This window comes from Arvicola amphibius, chromosome 13, assembly GCF_903992535.2.
Source record: "Arvicola amphibius chromosome 13, mArvAmp1.2, whole genome shotgun sequence".
NCBI classification, from domain to species: Eukaryota; Metazoa; Chordata; class Mammalia; order Rodentia; family Cricetidae; genus Arvicola; species Arvicola amphibius.
Genome location: NC_052059.1, coordinates 2,239,109 through 2,261,708, shown reverse-complemented (window position 1 = coordinate 2,261,708; position 22,600 = coordinate 2,239,109). Strand labels below are relative to the sequence as shown.

Here is a 22,600-nt window from a genome sequence, read left to right as displayed (position 1 = left end):
TCTTAGCATAATACCATATATGTACATATATGTACATTTAAATACCTATGTGATCACGATGTGTGCATTCTTGTTTCTGTTAGAGATGGGAGCTTTTTATTAACTGTATGCTGTCTGTGACTTGCTTAACCATTTATATTTGTCAGGCATTTTGTTTGGTTTCAGTTTTTTACGTTTGTTGAAATGTACTTAGCGTGGATTGTTTTTTGTCAAGATTTATTTTACCTTTAACTGTGTTTGTGTGCAGATGCCTATGAGTTTGCCTGTGGAGGCCAAAGGTGTCAGATTCCCCTGGAGCTGGAGTTACAATTAGTTGTAGCTACCAGATGGGTGGGTACTGGGAATTGAACTCAGGACCTGTAGAACAGTAGTGCTGGGCTCTTAATGACTGATCCGTCTCTCCAGCTCCTATTTGTATATTCTTAAATGTAACTTTTTTTTTCCTGGTTTTTCGAGACAGGGTCTCTCTGTCTAACCCTCCTGGCTTTCTTGGAACTCACTTTGCCAATGAGGCTGGCTTCTAACTTATAGAGATCTGCCTGCCTCTGCAGGGATTAAAGGCATGCACCACTGCTGCCTGGCTGTAAATCTTATTTTTTAATTTTATTGTCTGTGTATGAGTGTTTGCTTTCATGTGTGTCTGTGTCATGTGCATGCTGTGTACCTAGGGAGTCTACATCAAATATCTTGGAACTGAAATTACAGACACTTGTTAGCACTTTGTGGATGTTGGATAGAACCTGGATCCTCCAGAAGAGCGGCCGGTAAAATCATCTCGCCAGCCCCTTAAGTTGTGCCTGTGTGCCTGTGTGTGAGCACCTGAGGGCACAGGGCTCAGACCCACTAGAGCTGGAGCACAGGTGGTTGTGAACCACTGACTTGGGAACTGGGAACCAGACTCAGGTTTGGTCCTCCTCACAAACAGCATCCCACTGCTAATATTTATTTCTGAGTTGTTGAAATGGGGATTTGCTTTCCAGACCTCGAGTACAAAATATTTCAGCTTTATCCTACCTATTGTTGGGATTACAATAGAGTACTGCTACCAGGTACAGCTTAGTTATACATTTAATAACTATATGATAATACCTGAGATACCCTTGTGTGGGGGGTATGTGTTAAGAATTGAGCCCAGGGACTTGTATATACTAGCCATGTGCTCTACCACTGATCTATAGCCCCATTTCTGGAAACATTTTTCATGTGTCGCTTTCAGTGCTGTTGAGGTGTCTGGTTTTCCTTCCTCATGTCTGTGCCTTATTTTGTTAGTTTTAAGACCATAACAACAAAGGCCTGCACCATGGATTCTGTTCCTGCAGCCTCTCCTCCATGGAAGGATACGTGGCTGTATGCTCAGAGCGAGTGGATCTGCACAGGGTGAGGTGTGCAGTTCCCACCATTAGGAAAGTCTTAACTCAGGTAGCTGCTGTGGACCAGTCTCAGTGGAGTGAGTGGACGGCACTGGCTGTGACTAAAGGTGAGTGACAGTTCACCTTCATGGTTTAACTGTCAGTAGCTGGCTCCTTAATGTCAGTTCAGACCTAAGAACTAAAGTAGCACAAGCTCTCAAAACACTGGAGAGATATATTCTTAGGGGAAAGAGTAAGGTTTGCTTTGGTGGCACACGCACACCTTTAATCCCAGCACTTGGGCAGCAGAGGCAGGCGGATCTCTGTGAGTTCCAGGCCAGCCTTGTCTACATAATGAGCTCCAAGACTAAAAAGACCTATCTCAAAAAAAAAAAAAAAAGACACTTGCCAATGAGCCTGACAATCTGATTCAATCTCTGGGATCTGGGTCACACATGGAGGAGAGAACCTACCCTCGAAAGGTCTCTCTCTGTCTCTCTCTGTCTCTGGGTCCCACCAAAAGCTCGCTCTCTCTCTCTCTCTCTCTCTCTCTCTCTCTCTCTCTCTCTCTCACACACACACACACACACACACAGAGAGAGAGAGAGAGAGAGAGAGAGAGAGAGCGAGATTTAAAGAAGAAAAATTGAAATTCTTCCCTGTACTGTAAAGAACAATGACCAACTCTACCCCCTAGTGGCTAACAACAGCAAAGCTCAAATACGATTAGTTCAGCAACCCTGATAAAATGAAAGCTTTCTCATTCATCCTTTTAACCTTCCTTTCTTGGAGTTATTTTTAGAAACTATAGATTGTTTCAGTTTAGTTGCCTTCAAATATGGAATGAGTCAGATTTAAGAAGGCAGGCCTGTGTGTTGCTCTGAGCAGAGCAGACTGTCTCTAGCATTTGACTGAAGTAGTATGAAGTTTTAAGTACTGAAACAAAAATCAGTTTATGTGTGTATTTATTGTTTTAAGTGGGTAGCATTTACTGACTGGCATTTTCTGGTTTCATACCCTCATAGTTTTCTCTGGAATAAAAGCGTGGATTCTTACCTTCTGGAAACCTAGGAGTGTGTGGGTGGTATTTCAGGATTGGCGTTGGGAAGAGTCAGCCACAGTAAATAAACATTTTACCAGTTCTTCCTTCCAAAGCTGTATAGCTAAGCACACGAAACAAAGTCACAGCATGCATGCCACATTACAGCAAAGTAAACCTGCATGTGTACCCTGGGTCCTCCAGGAACTCGCTGGCCTGCACTGCTGGTCTCACACCTGGTTTCTTAAACTGCCTGTTCTCCTTACACACATCTGCCACCTTGGCTTCTAGTGAGTTTTCTAGTTCCTGTGGCGACCAGCTCCTTCCTTCTCTGTTGTAAACTGCTGGGTGTGGTGGGGCACTGCTTTCATCCCAGGATTGGCAGACAGAGGCAGGCAGAGCTGAGTTTGAGGCCAGCCTGTTGTACCTACATAGCATGTTCCAGACCAGCCAGGGCTGCACAGTGAGAGCTTAGCTTAAAAGAAAAAAAAATTAAAAAGAAAGAACAATTTCCATAAAGGGCAGGCCTACTAGATGTCCTCTGCTAATAATGGTAATGATTGCTGTGTGTAGCATTTCTGTGTTCTGGACACATAGTAACTCAGTCAGTCTCCATAACCATTGTGGATTTTTAGATGGGGAACAATGGAAACTCAGTACAATTTAGTGATTATACACTTAATTCAGTTCACAGAGGCAGAGAGTTCAGCCAAAAAGCAGGTAAGCCCGGGAGCTCTGGCTTCTCACCGCTCTGGGATGCCCTGTGCATTTTCCTTCTGTGCTGCTCTGCCTCCTGGGAACCAAGACTTCCAGGATTGATGTTAGTCCCCCCCAAAAGTTATGTGTCTATGTAAAGAATTTTGAATTTTTTTTCTTTTTAGGGTATTTTTAGACAGGGCGTTGTATAGTCCAGGTTGGCCTTGTAATCCGAATGTATGAGGCTGGCCTTGAACTCTTGGGCCTCCTGTCTCCACCTCCTGAGTGCTAGGATTACAAGTGTACACATCACCGGCTCCGTGGTCAGATTTATATTCCATTCTGTGATACACTCTAAAATTGGAAATTTATTTTTGGAGATATGAGGAAATACCCTTGAGTAAATAGATAACTTCCGTGAACATAAAACACTCCCATCTTTTCTTGTAGCAGGAATTTCGACTTAACAACTTCCTACTAAGATTTTTTTTTTTTTTATCGTGTCTGCATTAAGACTTACATCGGTCCACTTCTCTGACATTAGGCAGTTGGATCTTCTGTGGCCTTCCCCATTGTATTTTAGACCCTTTTATGACGGCCTGGCTGTTTGCTTTGATCCTTATACAAGCTGTGCCTCCTCTCTGAGGCCCTTTCCCCACTGTAGGTGTTAGGTGGAGCTGAGTGGTGGCAGTGGGAGGAAGCAGAACAAAGGCCGAGGCAAAAAGCACTTCAGCTTGACCGTAAAACAGTTCTGACCACAGCTGGGACTGACTGACTGAAACAGAAAATAGAAGCATGCACTAGGAAGATGGATTTAGAAGAGATACCCGCGCACTCTAAATTAGATTAAAAAAGAAATTGCCATGCAAATTTTTTCCCAGGGATTCATAGAAGATTTCTTTAAGTACAATAATAGAGTCATTCTTGCCAAACTTAATAGGAAAAGTTAAATATTTAGTCCCACTTTCCTTCCTGGATAAGTCTGTTTTGAAGACTTGATACCAGAAAAGAAAGGGCCCAATTCCCCAGCACAGCTTCCTAAAAGTGAACTCTTGGGAGTAGGTCTGAAATTAAGATGAACATTGGCTGATATTGCATAGGTCCAATGAATCAAGGCAGTATCTTCAGTGTGCCCTTGGCATTTGGGATCATTGTAGAACAGCAAGCTTTTCTCTACTCTGTAGCCCTGGCTGGCTTGGAACTAGCTGCACAGAACAGGCTGGCCTCCTAAACACTGGGATTAGAGGTGTGCACCACCACGCTCCACCAGTGGCTTTTCATACTATGTACAATATATGTGACGTTTCCATTTGTTTATATATTTTGATCATATTCATCCCACCCACGCCCATTACCTAAATGCCACTCGTTATAGTGCTTGCTGTTTTAATAATGAGAAAGTTAAACCCCACAGAGACTGAGTAACTCTCCCTAACATATGCAAATATGTCAGCACTGTGTGCCTGTACTGCCTACAGAGGCCAAAAGAGGGATTGGATACCCCTGGAGCAGTAGTTACAGATGGTTGTGAGCCGCTGAATGGGTGGTAGGAACTGAACCTGGTCCTCTGGAAGAGCAACCAGTGCTCTTAACCTCAGCCACCTCTCCAGCCCCCATAATTTATTTTATTTTTTATGTTAAAAATGGCAAGTACCTCCCCTCATGAGCATGCAAATTTGCTTTCATTTTCAGTAATTGACATAATAACATTATACCAAATAATTGCTCTGACAATTAATGTTTTATTTATATTCTTATTCTCTGTACCCATTACTCACTCAGTATTGTGTAAAAACTTTATTGGCTATAGTCACAAGCAGAAAAGCTTAAGAAACCCACTGAATAGCTGAGATCTTATCAATGGCTGTGCAGAAGCAGTGACCCAGCATGTACAGTCATTTCTGCTTCTACTGCTACAGGACCTCCTACAGAAACCCAGGGTTATCCATATACTAGTGAATCTTTATCCAAGCTCAAGATGTTCAGACTAACAGACAACAAGTATACATATTTATTCATTTAATTTATAATTGCATGTCAGCTATGGAGCTATGGACCATCTTCTGTATATACCATTTTCTTTTATTATTGCCTCATTTAGTCTTTACATTCAAGGTCATTAATTGTACAAGATGACATATTTATTGAGACTGGACCTAAAGTCTTAAGATTTAATTGTTTAATGTGTGGGTATGTGCCATGGGTACCTGCAGAGACCAGCAGAGGCATCAGATCACCTGGAGCTTGCTCTGCAGGCAGGTGTGTGCCACCCCGAGTGGTTCTAGGAACTGCACTCAGCTCCCAAGGAAGAAGAGCATGTGCTCCTGAGTCGTGTCTCCACAGCCGTCTAGTGCTTCTTACTTATGTGCAGTGGTAAAATGAGCTTTGTCTTTAGGTGGGAGATTTGTGAGGAATACTGTTTTTGGAAGTTTTTATGGAAAACTCTTGATAATTACAGACTTTTGTATCTCAAAGCAGAACCAACATACTGCATAGAGGCATTATCAACATCTTCCCTATGTGTACAATTTGAGGCTACTTTGCTAGATCAGGAAAAGTTGGCAGAGAAGGTAAATTTAATGGAGGGTTTGCTATTAGATAAGATGCCAAGTGCATGGTTAGCAAAAACTAGTAAGATGCACATAACTTTCGAGAGTGGGACAAGAACCGGAGTGAACCTTAGTGAGCAGCAGAGTCAGGTGCGTTTAGGTGGAAACAACTGGTTTAAATGACACTGTTCTAGAAGCAGAAGCTTTCCTGGCGGCTAGAGTTAGTGGAAGACCTACCCTGAGCCAGGGGTATGGCGCTTGTCAATGATCTCAGTGCTTAGGAGGTAGAGGAGGAAGATCGTGAGTTCAGGATCTGCTTTAGCTCCATGACTGATGTGGGATTCCCCTCTGTATGCTGTGAATACCATTGGTTAATAAAGAAGCTGTTTTGGACCTGTGATAGAGTAGAACAGAGCTAGGCGGAGAAGACTAAACTGAATGCTGGGAGAAAGAAGGGCGGAGTCAGGAGAAGCCGTGTAGCCCCACTAGAGACAGACAGCTAACCTTGCTGGTAAGCCACAGCCACGTGGCGATATACAGATTAATAGAAATGGGTTAAATTAAGATGTAATAGCCAAAAGGAAGCTAGAGCTAATGGGCCAAGCAGTGATTTAATTAATACAGTTTCTGTGTTTTTTTCGGGGCTGAGCAGCCCCTGAAAAAACAAGCAGCCCTCCTCCAACACATAGCGAAACCCTAACTCAGAACAAAAAAATGTACAATTTTAGAAGGAGCTAGGTGGGATGGTGGTGGCACACACCTTTAATCCCAGCACTTGAGAGGCAGAGGCAGGCAGGCAGGCAGGCGGATCTCTGTGAGCTCAAGGTCAGCCTGGTCTACAGAGCTAGTTCCAGGACAGCTAGGGCTGCTACACAGTAACCTTGTCTCAAAAAACAAAAACAAAGGAAGATTAGTAAACCTGATTTCTAAGGCTATTTTAAATTGGAATTTAGACAGGTATGGGTTTAAGGAAGTGGGTAGCTGTAGATGGTGGGTATTTTTTCCCGTAAATCCCAGGACTGGCACCTGAAGCTAATTAAGATGTTAAATATAGCAAGGAAAATACAGGAAATGTTTTAACTTATTGGTAATATTAAATCTATGATAAAAATGCCAATAAAATTGGTAGTGTTAGAGCTGTAATGGATGTAATGCTAACAGGGCGACAGTTTCAGAAAGTGTAATCCCAAGCATTTGGGAGAGGAGCAGGAGAATCCGGAGTTGAAGGTCATCCTTGGCTCTACAGACAGGTCAAGTCCAGTTGGGCTACATGGGACCCTGTTCCAAAAACAAGTTCTATGAGAGAGCCTGAGTCCATTAAGTTTATTTGGACTAAATAAATTAATTTGGTCTTGGACAAATTTAGAAAGAATGTTTGAAAAGAAGCAACGTATACTTGAGGATGAGCATTTAACTTTGGGAAATTCTTCTCTTTGAAGAATTTCTACACAGGGACAGAGAGAGGTTGCTCAAAAGGACCTTTGGCATTCTATAATACTAGGACACTTTGGTGTTTGAGCTGTGAAGTTTGCTATAGTTCTGCTTGATAACACGTCTGTTGAAAGTGTCGTATGAGTGTAGCAGAGTCCTGGGGAAACCAGCTGGCGTGGTAAAGGGGGCAACTGAAAGGATTGCAACCTTCCAGTTTTCGGGGTTTCCTCTAAAGATGAGGCTTACAAGCAAACGGAGTCCAGCCCTGCTCACTGCCTGTTCTCAGAAGGCTGGCTCTCAAGCGACAGATTGTTTTTTACGCTTTTAGGTGGTTGAGGAGGAAAGAAGAAAATTATTTAGTAATGATTGAGAATCTCATGAACATATTTTTTGTTGTTGTTGTTTTTTTTAGAGACCATTCAGCTTACTGGACCTCAGGCATGTCCTCAGTTCCCAGTTGTCTGGGCTGCTTTTACACCATGGGGATTAGGCCAGTGGGTGCTACAGGCCCTAAACGGTTTTCTCTGTTTCTTTATAGGAAAAGTTTGCAGCCCTGGGATGGACTAATAAAATGAGGGCTGTTTTTTCTGGAACAGTCACTCTGGTGACTGGAGTGAAAACGTTAAGTATACAAAGAGATTATTTATATAAATGGCACCAAGCAGCTTGATATTCTATTACTTCTGCCCAATTTAGAAGCCATTGGCCTCCTTTGGCCATTTAACTTCAACTAGCATTAAATACAAGTTAAGAATTCGGTTTATTCAGCTCCAGTAACTGACCACATTCTAAGTGGTTGGTATAACCTAACTACTTTCAGTAGCTTCCATGGCCTAGAGGGTGTCACGTCCAACAGTGCAGATGAAGAACCTTCTGTCACTGGGTTCTGTTGGACGTTGCTGCACAGTAGGAAGCCCTCAGCTTTCATCTTGGGCATGCCATTGCTGAAGCTTCTCAAAAACTGCTAGGAAACGGGGTTATCGTTCTCATTCTTCAAATGAGAAAACGTAGACACGAGAAAGGAACTGCCTGTCCACCCAGGTGGGGGGCAGAGTGAGGATTTAAGCCTTGGTAGCCTTGCTTCCCAAGACAAGGTTGGGAAAGGATATGCCTAATGATGGCAGTTGACTTGCATTATGTGATAGCATTGTAGGTCTGTAGTTCTGAAAACTTAGAAAGTCTTAGAGAAAGAAATCTGGAGTCATGTAGGATAAATCTGGAGATGAGCCTGAATTAGATTTAGAGACCTTCCTTTCTTTATTAGATGTTTTTAGGTATTTGAATTTAGGTATGTCTTTATAGCAATGTTAGTAAAGAGTCTTTTAACCAAGTAAACCATCAGCTAGAAGTTTTGCCTTCACAGTGGTTGCGTATGTTTGACTTTAATTACTCAAACATTCTGTGATGCTGACCTGTCACGTCCTGCTATCTTGTTTGCTGATGACCATTGGCATATTTTTATGCAGAGAGACTTACATTGGGCGGTGAAAGCCAGTGTGGCTTTTGAGTTGCTATTTCTTAAGTAGAAGTACAGAGTTTTCCAGTGAAACTTGTTTACAAAGGTTAGTACTGCCTTTAGGAGTTTAGCTGATGAACACAGTGATTTATCAGACTCTCTACCTGTTTGTAGTATCAGTCTTTTTTGTCTGTATCTTCTCATTCTCTTAGGTACTGTTTAAAATACTTTAAACATGACCCTCCAAGATGAATATTACCACCATTTTGCCGATAAGGAAACTGAAGCATCCATGGGGAAACTGACTTGTTAATCTGTCCCAGACCACACAGCTAATAAGCGATTGCCAAGGTTTGTAGCCCAGGCAGTCTGACCCACAGTCTATACTTTGATCTGCTCTGTTTTACTCTTCCCCTAGTGACAGGGAGAGGCAAGCATGCAGAATTCAGGGACAGTCCTCAGAAGTTGATCTGGATAGTGAGCAAGCAGTTTTCCCTACCGAGCTGTCTTGTTGGCCCTATTGGCCTGTTAAATTGCACATTACGTATCTTGTTTTGCTTTTTGGTAAGTGGGGGGTAGTAGCAAGTATTGAGTACTGGTGAAATCGGAACGGCCGTGCAGCTTTACGCCATTCCTGGCACCCTCTTGATCTCATCCACAGTAGCCACAGCAGTCTTGACTCAATGAAGAGATTTGTCTCAATATTTGTTAGCCCCAAAAGTGTTTCAGGACTCAGATGGCTTTCTGGGAAGCTACATCTATATCTAGGAGCAATTTTGAAAGCTTTAGTAGAAAGGTGTTTCCTAAGAGGTTGAGTTAGTGTTTCTCCCTCTCCTTTGTGTTGAACTTGATCTGGTTACTAATTGTAGTGCATCATTCTCCACTGATCGCAAAGTCCTGCAGCATTAGACCGCGTGGTCGTCTCCTGGGCACATAATGCGTGGGATTCTATTTACAATGTGGCTAGTAGAGAAAATCCAACCACTGTGGCAGCATTTCTTGGTTGTGGTGTGTTTTAAGGGAGAAATTGCTGTTTTGTTTGAGACAAGATTTCTCTGTAGCCCTGACTGTTCTAGAATTAACTTTGTAGACCAGTCTGGCCTTGAATTTAGAGTTCTACCTGCTCTGCCTCCCAAGTTCTAGGGTTAAAGGTGTGTGCTCAGCAAAAGTTTTTTTCTTATGTTTGTTTATTTGTTTGGTTGTTGAGACTAGCTCTGGTTGTTGTGGAACAGAAATTACTTTCTAATAGGTACATTTTATTTTTATTTAGGATCTGTGCATATGTGTGTGCGTGTGCTCCAGAGGCTGGGAGAGGGCGCCTTGTCCTTTAGAGCTGGATTGAGGCTATGAGCTGAACTGGCCCGGTGCTGGGGACTGAACTCTGGTCCTCGGCAAGAGCACTGCACCCTCTTAATCGTCTCTCCTTCCCTAGAAATAGAAACTACTTCTGTGCTGTAGAATGAAGCTGCTGAATTTAGAAAGCAGACTTTTAAAACAACGAGACAAATGTTTTGAAATACCTTATTTAATATTATAGAAAATTTAGAATTTAAAAAGCATTAGAAATACTGGAGACACATCTGTAAAAGTTACATAGGTATGTTTTAAATGCATATAATTCATTAATTGAATATTTATGAGAGAGTGGTTTAATAGTTGGAGCATGACCTGTGCTGTCTTCAGGGTTCATGTTCTAATCCTATGCTTCCTCATTTCAGGCTGAGATAGAGCTGTTTGTTAACCGACTTGACTCCGTGGAATCTGTTCTTCCTTATGAATATACAGCGTAAGTTTCCTGCTTGGTTTTTGTATAAACTTTTATGTGACGCATCACAATTCTGTGTTTAGAACTTTTAATTTCCCTACAGAAATAAATTTATACTCATTTCCTAAATGCTGAGGGCCTAAAGATTTGGGTAGAGATGGTGGAGACAGGGTCTTACTCGTTCTGGCTTCGAACTCTTGGCAAATCTCCCGTCTCAGCCTCTCAGTGTTGTGATTGCAAGAAGACACCACACCCAGCTCAGAACACTTTGAAGTAACACGTGCTGTTCTGGAGCTGGAGAGATGACTCAGTAGCTCAGAGCACATGTGTTCCTCCAGAGGACCCGGGTCAGTTCCAGCACTCACTGGTGGCTCCAGGTGCAGAGGGTCCCATACCTCTTGGGGCCTTCATGGGGACCTGCACACATGTGGTGGCAGCATGGGCACACAGAAGCAGATTCTGCCTGAAGAACTGGGCTGTTCCTCTTATGTCGCTTTGTAGCATAACAGATGGATCAGCCAAACACAGATTTTCCTTTTTTACCTGATTATAAAAAAATTAATTTTGTTCCTTTTTAGATTTTTATTTATGTGTATGGGTGATTTGACTACCTGAATGTCTGTGTCCCACACGTATGCCTGGTTTGGGGGCAGAAGAATACATCAGGTGCTCTGGAAGTGGTGTTAGAGATGGAGACAAGTCACCATGTGGGTGCTGGGCTGGAGCCCGTGTTCTGCACAGCCCTCGCTCTACTCACTCTGCAGATGACAGAGATCCGCCAGCCTCTGTCCCCCAGTGCTGGAAAACATCTGGCTTCCTAGATATTTTTGAAGAGAATTCTGCTTCACATTGTCCTCAGAAAGAACCACTATTTTGTCTCTGGGACATCTTTTCCTCGGGATTTTTAAATGTATATATCCATACTTGTATAGTTTTATTTTAAGCAGGAGTGAGTTTGTATTTGATTTGCACCTTTCTCAGCAGGGTTCTCTTTCATGTCAGTTCATATGCAGTCAGTTTAGTCCTTCTTGTAACTCGTAAGAATTATGTAGAGCCCAGTTGTTTGCTAGTTACTTATTTAAAGTTATTGCTTCTTATTATCTCATGTGTGGGTATGTTTGTGGGGTCAGGGTTTTCCATCCACCACTGCATGGCTTAGCTAATTATAGTGAGGTTGCCAGGCTTGTGCATGATACTTTACCCAGTATTCCAGTTTTCAAGTTGTGTTATAAAATGTTCTGCATAAAAATCCCTGTAGTCATTGAACTGCTGTATTCCATATTGGCTGTTACATAGTTCCTAGATTCTGATGGAGTTAAAATTTCTCTGTTGCTCGGGCTGGAGAGATGGCTCCATGGTTAAGAGCACTGGCTGCTCTCCCAGAGGACCTGGGTTCAATTCCCAGTACCCACATGGCAACCACAACCTGCCTGTAACTCCAGTTCCAGGGGATCCAACACCCTCACACAGACAATACAGCCAAAACACCTTCGCTTACAAAATAAAATCATAAAAATTTTTTCGTGGCTCAAAGAGTTCTGAAACACAGTTTTTTCCATACAGAAAAGTATTTGCCCCATAATCTAAGTGTAAGAAAGGAGTGCAGAAGCCGAGTTGATGGTGACAGCCTGCTTCACAGAGCCTTTGATGCCCTTGTCTGGTGTCTGTCTGTTAAGGCGTCAGCATGTCTACTTCAGTCTTTGTTCCTGGTGGGAGCACGGACTGGGTCTGATCCCTGAAACGCATCCTCCTCTCAGCGGCCGACTGTCCTGTCTCCGTCATGACGCCAGTGTCACAGTGGATACGGATGCCCTGCAGTTTCTGTGGCACAGTTGAAACTGGGCTGTCCCATTGAAGCAGATCATCACTAAGCTAGCTCGTAATACATGGCCATTACAGAAGAGAGGCTGAGGTGACTGGGTGCTGTTTTCACCAGTCCAAGGTCTCGTAGTGAAGGGATGGGTGGCTGCCATATCTGGGTGAGGTAGTATAAATTGGTACATCTTCTGGAAATGTCATCCTTAACATCCATTAAGAAATTACAACAAGCTGGGTGGTGGTGGTACACACCTTTAATCCCAGGAATTGGAAGGCAGAGGCAGATGGTTCTCTGTGAGTTGAAGGCCAGCCTGGTCTACAGAGAGAGTTCTAGGACAGCTAGGGCTACACAGAGAAACCTGTCTCCAAAAAAAAGTTACAACAAAAGATTAATCCTGAAAAAATGCCTGAAAAATAAGGCTATATTATAAATAATTTTATAATTAAATTTTGCAAGGATAAGCTACAATGTTTAATTTTTTTCAAATCCTTAGTTGTATATAATATAGAGAGTTTCTGGATCTGGTGGGACCTGTGGTGTTTGGGGTACTCCTCGCTGAATGAGCTGATAAAATACAGGGTCGTTCAAGATTGTCCAGAGGTGCTTACCTCATGGTTATTTTGTTTAAATGTTAATGTTCTTTCCTCAGGTTTGATTTTTGCCAAGCATCGGAAGGAAAACGCCCATCTGAAAATCTTGGTCAGGTATTATTTGGGGAAAGAATTGAACCTTCGCCATATAAGGTTTGTATTTAGTGTTAAATAAAAATTATTTAGTAATAGTTTGGGGGGTTCTTTTTGTTATGAGAACTGTCTCAAATAACTTGAACCTTACCGGTGAAGAGCTGTCCCCCTCCCACACACACACACACTTCTTTTTAAGCTTATTTTATATGCATGTGTGCTTTGTCTGCATGTATGTCTGTGCACCATTTATGTGCCTGATTCCCAAAGGGATCCTTGGAACTGGAGTTACGGGGGCTGTGAGCTGCTTTGTTGGTGCCGGCAGGAAGACTGGTCCTTAGCACTGAGCCGTCTCTCTAGCCCCAGTAGTGATTTCTTAAAGCCATGGTTTGGAAAGACTTCCTTCTCTCTGTAGTGTGTCATTGGCAGGTCTTTCTGACTGAGCTTCCACACGGCTCGTGCTGTGACACAGTCTGGAGACGTCTGTCCCTTGCAGCGTGCTGTCATTTTCTAGCCATGCGAAGGTTGTCGCTGCACTTTCTGTCTGTTCCCTTCCTCTGTTTCCAAGTGTGACATGCCCGGGCTTCTCGACTGGTATTTTGAGGAGATTTTTTTTTTTTTCGAGACAGGTTTCTCTGTGGCTTTGGAGCCTGTCCTGGGACTAGCTCTGTAGACCAGGCTGGTCTCGAACTCACAGAGATCCGCCTGCCTCTACCTCCCGAGTGCTGGGATTAAAGGCGTGCGCCACCATCGCCCAGCTTGAGATTTTTTTTAAATGTAGTTTTTGGTCTTTGTTTGTCTTTCTCTTTGAATCACTAGAAGTGTTTTTGAGGAATTGGATACTGCTGACTTGGTACAGTGCTTTACCGTGGACAGTAGCCTGGGATCTCCCCTCAGCACCACGAAGCCAAGCATGGTAGCACAGCCTGTCATCCCAGCAGGAAGATCAAGTGTCCTCAGAGGTAGACCTGTCTCAAAGACGGAAAGAGTAGCTGGGCAGTGGTGGCTCACGCCTTTACTCCCGGCATGCAGGAGGCAGAGAGAGACACACGCATCTCTGTGAGTTCCAGGCCAGCCTGGTTTACAGAACAAGTTCGAGGACAGCCAAGGCTACACAGAGAAACCCTGTTTCAAAAGCTGAAAGAAAAGAAGAAAAGAGAGAGAGGATAGAGGAAGAGGTAGGAAAGAAGAGTCAGTTAGTGTCTGTGACACGAGTCAGGGTTTCTCTGTGTGTCCCTGACTGTCCTGGAACTTACTCTTTAGACCATGCTGGCCTCGGGCTCAGAGGCTCACTTACTTCTGCCTCCTGAGTGCTGGGATTAAAGACGTGCTATCACCGCTCAGCTAAGCAATATATTTTCATTTCATTTTGATTTTCTGTCCTCTATTTTCAGATGTTTTTATCCTATTTAAATCTGCAGTAAAAGCAAAAGTGATAACCAGTAACAGAGGAGACTCCACATCTATCATCTACTCTGCCACTTTTTTCCTGTGACATCTGTTTAGGTCAGGAAAAATAGAGTGTAACACACTATGAGGATCATAAAACCTCCTTCACATCTGAACACTCATTCATTCATTTACTGGGTAAACCATTTGTGTGTACCCCGGGCACTATTCCAGATAGAGAATATAACAGTGGACAGGACTAAATAAATCTCTGGCCTTTGTGACGAGGAGGAGACTGGAGACAGCTGAAGTGTTTAGTGTGCCACTTACTTGGAAAGAACTCCTGAAAATAAAACAGAATGTGGACAGAGAATTTGCAATTTTAAATAGGCTTACTGAGAGGTGACATTAAAAAATGTAAATTTAAAAAGTCTCGCTGAGAAGGTGACATTTAAGTAAAAGACCTTAAAAATAAGTAAGGGACTAAGCCACACGAATGCCTAGGGAAAGTATTTTAGAAGCAGATAGCAAATGCCAGTCCCCGGGTGTGAACTTGCCTGGAGTGTTCAAGGTACACAAACAAGTACAACTTGAACAAGTGATACAGAGCCTAGTGAGCAATGAGGACAAAAGAGTATTGGGACTGCATTGCAGGAGGAAGTGAACCTGTCATTAATGTCCTGTGAATGTTGTTTGTTTATATATATATGAAGTAAATTCTGGGCTCAAAATTGGAGGAACCTCTAGTTTTTAAATTTGATTTAAAAAAATTACTGATCTTTATTTTACCTTTTTATAAATAGAGTCCTGAAAGATGAGCTGTCTAAACTTGAGTAAAGGTCATATCTGCTTTGATTTTAGATATTCAAATATGACATTGTGGTCAATGCTAAGTCTCCTGTCAAACACTTGATTGACACCTCCACTTGGACGCTAGCACAGAAACTGTCAACTCCAGAAGTTCAGAACGTGCTTTAGGGAAACGGCTTTACCTTCCTTTCTTCTAGATCTTATTTATTTACATGGAGATGATGAGTAAATTAAAGTCATCAGAAGAGGAAAGAAGAACTTGTGATGAGAAAAGTTACAGACTTAACTATGAGAATCAGATCAAAGTTTCAGTGTTACTGAGTGGGCTGTGTGGGTGTTAGATGTTTATCACCAACATTGATGACTTAAGAAACTATCTGTTATCTTAGGAAGAACCTGTGTCTTTTTGGATAATTCTTGTTAATGCTTTCTTTTTATGCAGTTCACATTTAATAAGGTTGAAAACTGTAAGCTCGTTTGCACGAAAACGTACAATACGGAGAAGCCTGAAGACAAACAGAAGCTGGATTTCCTGAAAAAGAGCATGCTGCTGAACTATCAGCACCACTGGTGAGACGGGCCGGCGGTCGGGCTCCTATTCCAGTGTCTGTAGAGAGGGCGGTCGGGCTCCAGAGGGGAATTCCTATTCCAGTGTCTGCAGAGAGGGTGGTCGGGGCTCCGAAGGGGAATTCCTATTTCAGTGTCTGTAGAGAGGGTGGTCGGGCTCCAGAGGGGAGTTCCTATTTCAGTGTCTGTGGAGAGTAAGTTGGAGGCTACAGAAACAGCAAAGTAGGTGACTGTGTCCATGCCAGAGCAGTGCTAGAGCATAAAGTACTGTTCCCGTGCTTAGATCGCGATCGTGTAGGTGCTGTGCTGCACTGCCTCCTGTGGCTGTGTGTGGTTGAGACAGAACACGTCGGTGCTGTGGGGAAAAGAGGAGGAGCATTAGCAAAAACATTCAACGTTTGCCAGTAGCACCTTCTTACAGATTACAGCTCCTTCATGCTTTTTAACCAAGCAGCGTTTACAAGTTTACCAGTTTGTGTTGAAATCAAAAGCATTTTGTTTTGTTCTTAAGTATTATACACTTACTGTCCAGTATTCAAATGTAAAAGACATTGACGGCTCTCCAGATCCACCCTTTTCAAGATCATTTTGCTTACACACGCCTGTGTTCCATGTAGATTAGATTCATGGTGTATAGACATTTTTCCTTTAGAGAAACTAAGTTGCTACTGGTTACTAGCATTCTCTTTTCTTCACTCCTTGAACTTGGTGTTGGTGTCTCAAGCTGGAAAGTTTTCCTCCCAGGAAAACGAGGGGCTTGAGCCCCAGTTCAGACTTGGGGTACAATGGCTAGAGCCGCTCACCACTCGTCTGCTCAGTTCCTGTGTGCCAGGCTTAGAGAGCGAAGGATTCCTAGGCGGGGCGGTCCTGGAGCCTGCATCCATTCGTGCTGGCAGGCGCAGACCTGGCGCACCTTCCACTGGCTCTGAGAGGCCCTGAAACCAAGAGCTTTACTACCTGAGCTGCTGTGCAGATGCATCGCGAGACCAGTGTGAGCCGGGAGCCATTTCTCCTTGGTTGTTTTCTTTCCTGCAAATTATTCTTCATACTTAAAACAATATTTAGAGTTGTGTTTCTCTTAGCCCTTTTCACCTCCATCTGTTCTAGCAGTGGCTCATTTGTTGAGTGAAGAACAGACCTCAGGCCTGTGGTTATTTTAGGTCTCTCGTACCATTCTGTTCTGAGAGTACTGTTGAGACTCTAAAGACTAGGGTGGGTGTGTGGTTTGGTGGCAGAATGTGGTAGGTAGGCCTTTACTTGGTTCTATCCTAGTACTATAGATAGAGATAACATGAGATTTTATTTCTCAGCAGCATCCATACAGGAAGGTACTGAGAAATCTTTGGCTAATCTTAGAGATAACTCTAGGTCCTGCCTTAATGCCAGGATATGTTATAAGAAGAAAGGCTATTTAAAGTAGTTTACAAAGTTACAAGGCATTCACTAGTGAAATTTACTAAGCAGTTTATAAAGGCAGTTGCCAGCAAATGACTGCTTCTAAAAGTCAACTGGAAAAGTGCTGGTAAAAATAGTTTTGTGTTAAACTGGGAAAGTTTGATATCAAGTCCGCGTCATGAACAAGAATTTGGAGACTAGTAATTCTAGGCCTTAGTCCTTAAGTCCCTGGTCACTGGTTTTAGAAACATTGTTTCTCGGTGGTGGGGCTACTGAAACTGAGTAGAGTATGTTTCTGTTTGAGAAGGGTTAGACTAGTAACTTGACTTCAGACGTAATTGGCAGAAATGAAAGGTGTCCCTCGGAATTGGAAAGACCTTCAGGAGTACTGAACTCTTACGGAGTCTTACTGTGAATGGAGTGAGTCATTTCATTGTACCAAGTTATTTTCTAAATTAAGCATGTATGCTTGCAGAAAACCCACAAGTGGTACAGAAAACTATTAAGTACTAGTAAGAGTCGACTAACGCTGCCAGCTGTTCATTCTCCGCCCTCCTGGGTAGCACTGTTTGTCGTGCATGCTTTTGGATTTTTGCATTTGTGAGTGTATGAAAGGGCAGATGTCGTTAGAAAATAACAAAGTTGACATGTTATTGTGCTCTTCATTCTGTTGTGTGCTTCCTTTGTTTAAAGAAACTCCAGGTTAGATTCCTTTGTATGTTTATACTTCATTCGTTCATACAGTTGTATGAATTCCATGAATGAATGGTGAATGAATGGTGATTTTTTTTTCTACAGAGCATTGTATCCATATACATAATTTCATCATCCTCATTATAAAGAAAGGTTAATGGGATATAGTTTCTTAATTGAGTACCTTTCCATTTTTATTTGGGTCATTTAAAGGTGGGTTTGAGATCTTTGGGGCTGACTTTATCCATAGCCAGAGCAGCTCCATCATTCTAGAGCCTGTTTTGGATCCCCATGCTGGTACCTGAACTCCTTCAGCTGTGCGGTCTGCTCTGTCCGTTTGCCTTCTTGGGCGGGAGCTGGAGGGGGTGGGGCACATGCGTTACTGAAGACCAAGTACAGGGTCTTACTCATGCTGAACAAGCACTGTGCTGCTGAGCTGTACTCTTCAGCTAGTCGCCTTGACTTTTCCAGGGTTTAATGACGTAGAACCGCATATGCAGCATATGTATTGGAAGAGAGTTGAAGCTAACTTTAGCACACTTCTCAGAGTCTGCCAGTCCAACAAGGGGGAGTGGAGTGCGGTTTCCAGAACTGCAGAGGTCCTCTGACAGAAGCCACACAGTAGCACTTCATGGCCAAGTTTCAGTCCCTTTGGCTACAATTTTGGTTATTGCAGTCTAATCAAAAGCTTCTGAATTATTGGGAAAGTAAGCACATCTTTATAATAAAGTTCTGTTGGTGGCAGTGTTTCCCACAGAGGCCCTGGAATGTAGAGGGGGAAGCCTTCTCTACACTAAATGAATTCTTTCTGGTAGACAGTTGGGACCAGTCACCCCACTGTTACCCTTGGATTCTTCTTCCGCACTCTTTTTTACCTGTGGCAAATTGGGGATAGGGTTGAGTTATTTTATGTTAGAAATTAAACGCTGCTTCCTGACTTAGGAAAGTATTTTGAATGATATTCTTAAATTTTTCTTACATTTATTTCAAAGGGTTTCTCTTTCTGTTTAGTACATTCTAATACTTTAGCTATTAACATCGAGGCATTAAATAAATTACAAATAAGTGAAATGTTTGTTTTTAAAACCTATTTGCCTCCTCGCTGTACGTAATTCACTCCTTACTGCCACCAGCACTCCACTTGGATGTGGCGTTTTCTTTGTTGTCGCCTGTCTGTACTCGCTGGGTATATTTCATTTCTGTCTAAAGCAACTGACTGATTATTTAGTTCCCCATAAAACTCTGAATTATTTATATAGCATTGTTTTATGTTTCTAATATTTTATAATATTACAGTCTTTTGGGTATAATAATAAACAGTTTAATAGTATAGGTGATTCTAAAATTTGGTACACAGAGTGCTATTAAGTAGCACTTAAATATGACAAGACATGTTTTATTAGGTCATTAACATATACCTTGGGTGAATATAGAGTCATAATTTTACTTCCTAGTGCACGCATTAATTACAAAATAAAACATGCCCTGGAGTGTAGTCTTATGACTGTAATACAGCTAGTATATTTTGACTAGTTTTTTATTTTGTACCCTGCAGTGTGTTCTAAGCATAGAGGACCCCACGCCTGGGCTATCATGCAGCTTCACAATGCTACAGAACTTCGTTATTCTTTTAATGCTTTTTTCACTATAAAGTTTGAAATATTTTCTTCTCTTGCTTTATAGCAATGTTTTTTTTCTTTACAAATCACTTGGATTTATGAGTTTTAACAGAAAACACTGCAATTTCCACTCATTTTCTTCACCCTTTAGTTAAATTTCATCCTGGAGTTGTATTCTTTGTCTTTCTGTTGAGTCGCTATAATAAACACCATTTATGTCTGCTTAATAAGCTCCTAAGGAGCCAGATGCATTGTTCTGCACCTTGTCCAAGCTTCAGGTGCTCTGTTGAAGGGGAAGTCATGCCCGGGCACCTAGACGATGTCATTAAATTCAGAGCTGCAGCACGCTGGTCTGCAGCACGCCTTTCCTGTCTGCATTGTAGTTGCAAAGCCTCTGTAAAGTGCACTCTTACGTAGTGTATCATAGCTTTCATCAAAGCATTTTTTAATTTGGAATCTTAAGACATTTAAAAGCCGGGCGGAGGCAGGCGGATCCCTGAGTTCAAGGCCAGCCTCGTCTACAAAGTGAGTTCCACGACAGCCAGGGCTCCACAGAGAAACTGTGTAGATAAAAACCAAACCAAAATAAAGACATTTAGAAATGTTTATATTTTATAAAACGATGACGTTGATCTAAGCAGTACTGAGTTGTGTTTACTAGGCTCTCTCCTAACTTGACTTTTACCTCCGTGCATAGGATTGTGGATAATATGCCTGTAACGTGGTGTTACGATGTTGAAGATGGTCAGAGGTTCTGTAATCCTGGATTTCCTATCGGCTGTTACATTACAGATAAAGGCCATGCAAAAGATGCCTGTGTTATTAGTGTAAGTCTGTGGTAAACTATGCACTGCTTTTTAGAAGAATTTGATTTTTAAATAGAATTGCTACAGGCGTAGAATGAATACAGTTCAATGTTCTTGAGTACACTACTTACATCTTAAATTTAAGGTGGATTAAAACTGTGCAAATTTAACTCTAGAATTAGAATAATGCAGATTCAGTTCAACATTTACAGTCTCTTATAATAAGTTCTGTGTTAAGGTCTAAGTCTTTATTCTAACTCAGTTAAAAATTACGTTCTGTGGCTGGAGGGATGGTAATGCTTTTGAGTTTGAGCCTTAGCACCATGTCAGGTGCTCCAGAGCCTAGCGCTGTAGTTCTGGGAGACCTCTTCTAGCCTGCGAGAGCACTGGCTCTCAAGACACACATGGTACGTAATACTCAGAGATCTGCCTGCCTCTGCCTCCTGAGTGCTGGGATTAAAGGCCTGCACCACTATGCTCCCACTAAAAATAAATGTTTAAAAGAATTTTTAATTTAAAAAAGAAGTTAGATTGAGGGCCAGTGTGATGGCTCAGTAGGTGAAGGTGCGTGGCGACCCGAGTTCAATCTCAGGGCCCACGTGCACAAAGGAGATGACTGACTCCTGACCACACACGCCCACTCGCAGACGGTAGAGTCGTCAACCTTCTGTACGGAAAAGTAAGAAAAAGAATGCTAGCAGTAGGAGGGGCTCTGAGGAGGGACATGCGATGCGTGAGTCTCATGCATCAAATCATGCAGGTTTTGGATTTTCAGAGGCTTCTCCATAAGTTCAGAGTTAAATTGCAGAACCTTGAGAATATACTTTTTGTAAGACCTGTTTGTCTTATGATGAAAATGGAGTACTAAGGACAGAGATATTGACACGAAATTATTAAGATCAATATGTAATAGTCGCCAATTCTGTATTGGTTTGTTACTGCTAATATTGGATATCTAAGGTTTTTGTGTACTCAGACAACCTAATGGATATGATCTGATAAGTTAGCATGAATCTCATTCTATTGATTAATCCTCATGTGAAGTTGAGCAGAGGCACTTGAGTGGTCAGGATATTCATTGAAACAGGTTATAGAGTCTGGAGAGAAGGTGCTATTAAAATGTGGGTGATTCTGCATGTTCATGTTATTATTTCTTCTTAACATTGTATTGTAAGTGAAAAGCTAGAAAATATTAGTTACCTAGTTTGAGCAGATATTTATTAGTTTTATGTAAAATTAAGACCTTAGAAAGCATCATTTACCTTCTACACATCATTTTGGCTTATAAGGACTTCAAACTTAAAACCTTAGCGTGTACTAGGGCAAGTTTAAATTGTATCTGAACGTATTTGTTAATATAGTAATCTGTGAAGTACTGTGCTTGATTGAGTCTCCCATACGCAGTGTTCTCCCTTTAACTTTAAGTTCTATTTCACAGTCAGAATTCCATGAGAGAGATACTTTCTACATCTTCAATCATGTTGACATCAAAATACATTATCATGTTGTTGAAACTGGGTCCATGGGAGCAAGATTAGTAGCTGCTAAACTTGAACCAAAAAGGTAAATATACAACTAGGTTTAAAAAAATCTATTGCAACCATGTGTGGTGGCTCGCACTTCTAATCCTAGCACTTTGGGAGGCTAAGGCAGGAGGATTGAGGTGAGATACATACCTCAACAACAGATACCAGTGAAACTTAGATCTAAGTAAGTATTTTGAGACCAAGCACTTATTCCTTAATCATTATTCTGACATTTGCGGATTCATTACAGTGAGCACTCCCTTCAGTATTCTGTTTTCTGAGATGTTTATAGTCAGTACAGAGAAACAGTAATTATTATTTCTCTGTAATGGGGAATTGGTCAAATTGAGACGCCTTTCTTCTGCGTTCTGTTTTGTTTTTCCTCCAGGAATCTTCACACCATTTTGGTTTGTTGTAGTAGGCACTGAGTGGTTGGCACAATGTCCCCTTTGTAGTGGAAAGAACATCTCTTGGGTGACAGATAGCTTTCCTGCTCTCAGGCCCATGTGACGGTTGGAACCATCGTTTTAAAGTCTCCATGCCAGCCTTTGCAAGGGAGTTTTGTTTTTTTTGTTTTTGTTTTGTTTGTTTTGTTTTTTGTTTTTGTTTTTGGTTTTTTTTTTTGTTTTGTTTTTTTGTTTTTTCGAGACAGAGTTTCTCTGTGGCTTTGGAGCCTGTCCTGGAACTAGCTCTTGTAGACCAGGCTGGCCTCGAACTTACAGAGATCCGTCTGCCTCTGCCTCCCGAGTGCTGGGATTAAAGGCGTGCGCCACCACCGCCCGGCTCAAGGGAGTTTTTCTAAGGTTGTTCGGTGTCAGCTTAAAAGTACCTGTTTTGATCCAGGCATAGTGGTGCAAACTTTAATCCCAGTACCTGTGAGGCAGAGGCAGGCAGATCTCTGAGTTTGAGGCCAGCCTGGTCTACAGAGTGAGTTCCATGACAGCCAGGGCTGCACAGAGAAACCTTGTCTCAAGGGGGAAAAAGTACTTGTTTTGGTTGTGGGTTGTA

General features: G+C 42.2%; 1 protein-coding gene across 1 annotated transcript in view; it reads left to right on the top strand.

Moving 5' to 3' along the window:
- The window catches only part of Tm9sf2 (transmembrane 9 superfamily member 2), a 45,719-nt gene that overhangs the window by 2,983 nt on the left and 20,136 nt on the right, over window positions 1-22,600 (top strand). The window contains exons 2-6 of the mRNA XM_038310179.2: window positions 10,239-10,306; window positions 12,754-12,847; window positions 15,429-15,556; window positions 19,958-20,087; window positions 21,505-21,629. Of these exons, the coding sequence (XP_038166107.1) occupies window positions 10,239-10,306; window positions 12,754-12,847; window positions 15,429-15,556; window positions 19,958-20,087; window positions 21,505-21,629 (545 nt within the window). The remainder of the gene's footprint in view (window positions 1-10,238; window positions 10,307-12,753; window positions 12,848-15,428; window positions 15,557-19,957; window positions 20,088-21,504; window positions 21,630-22,600) is intronic.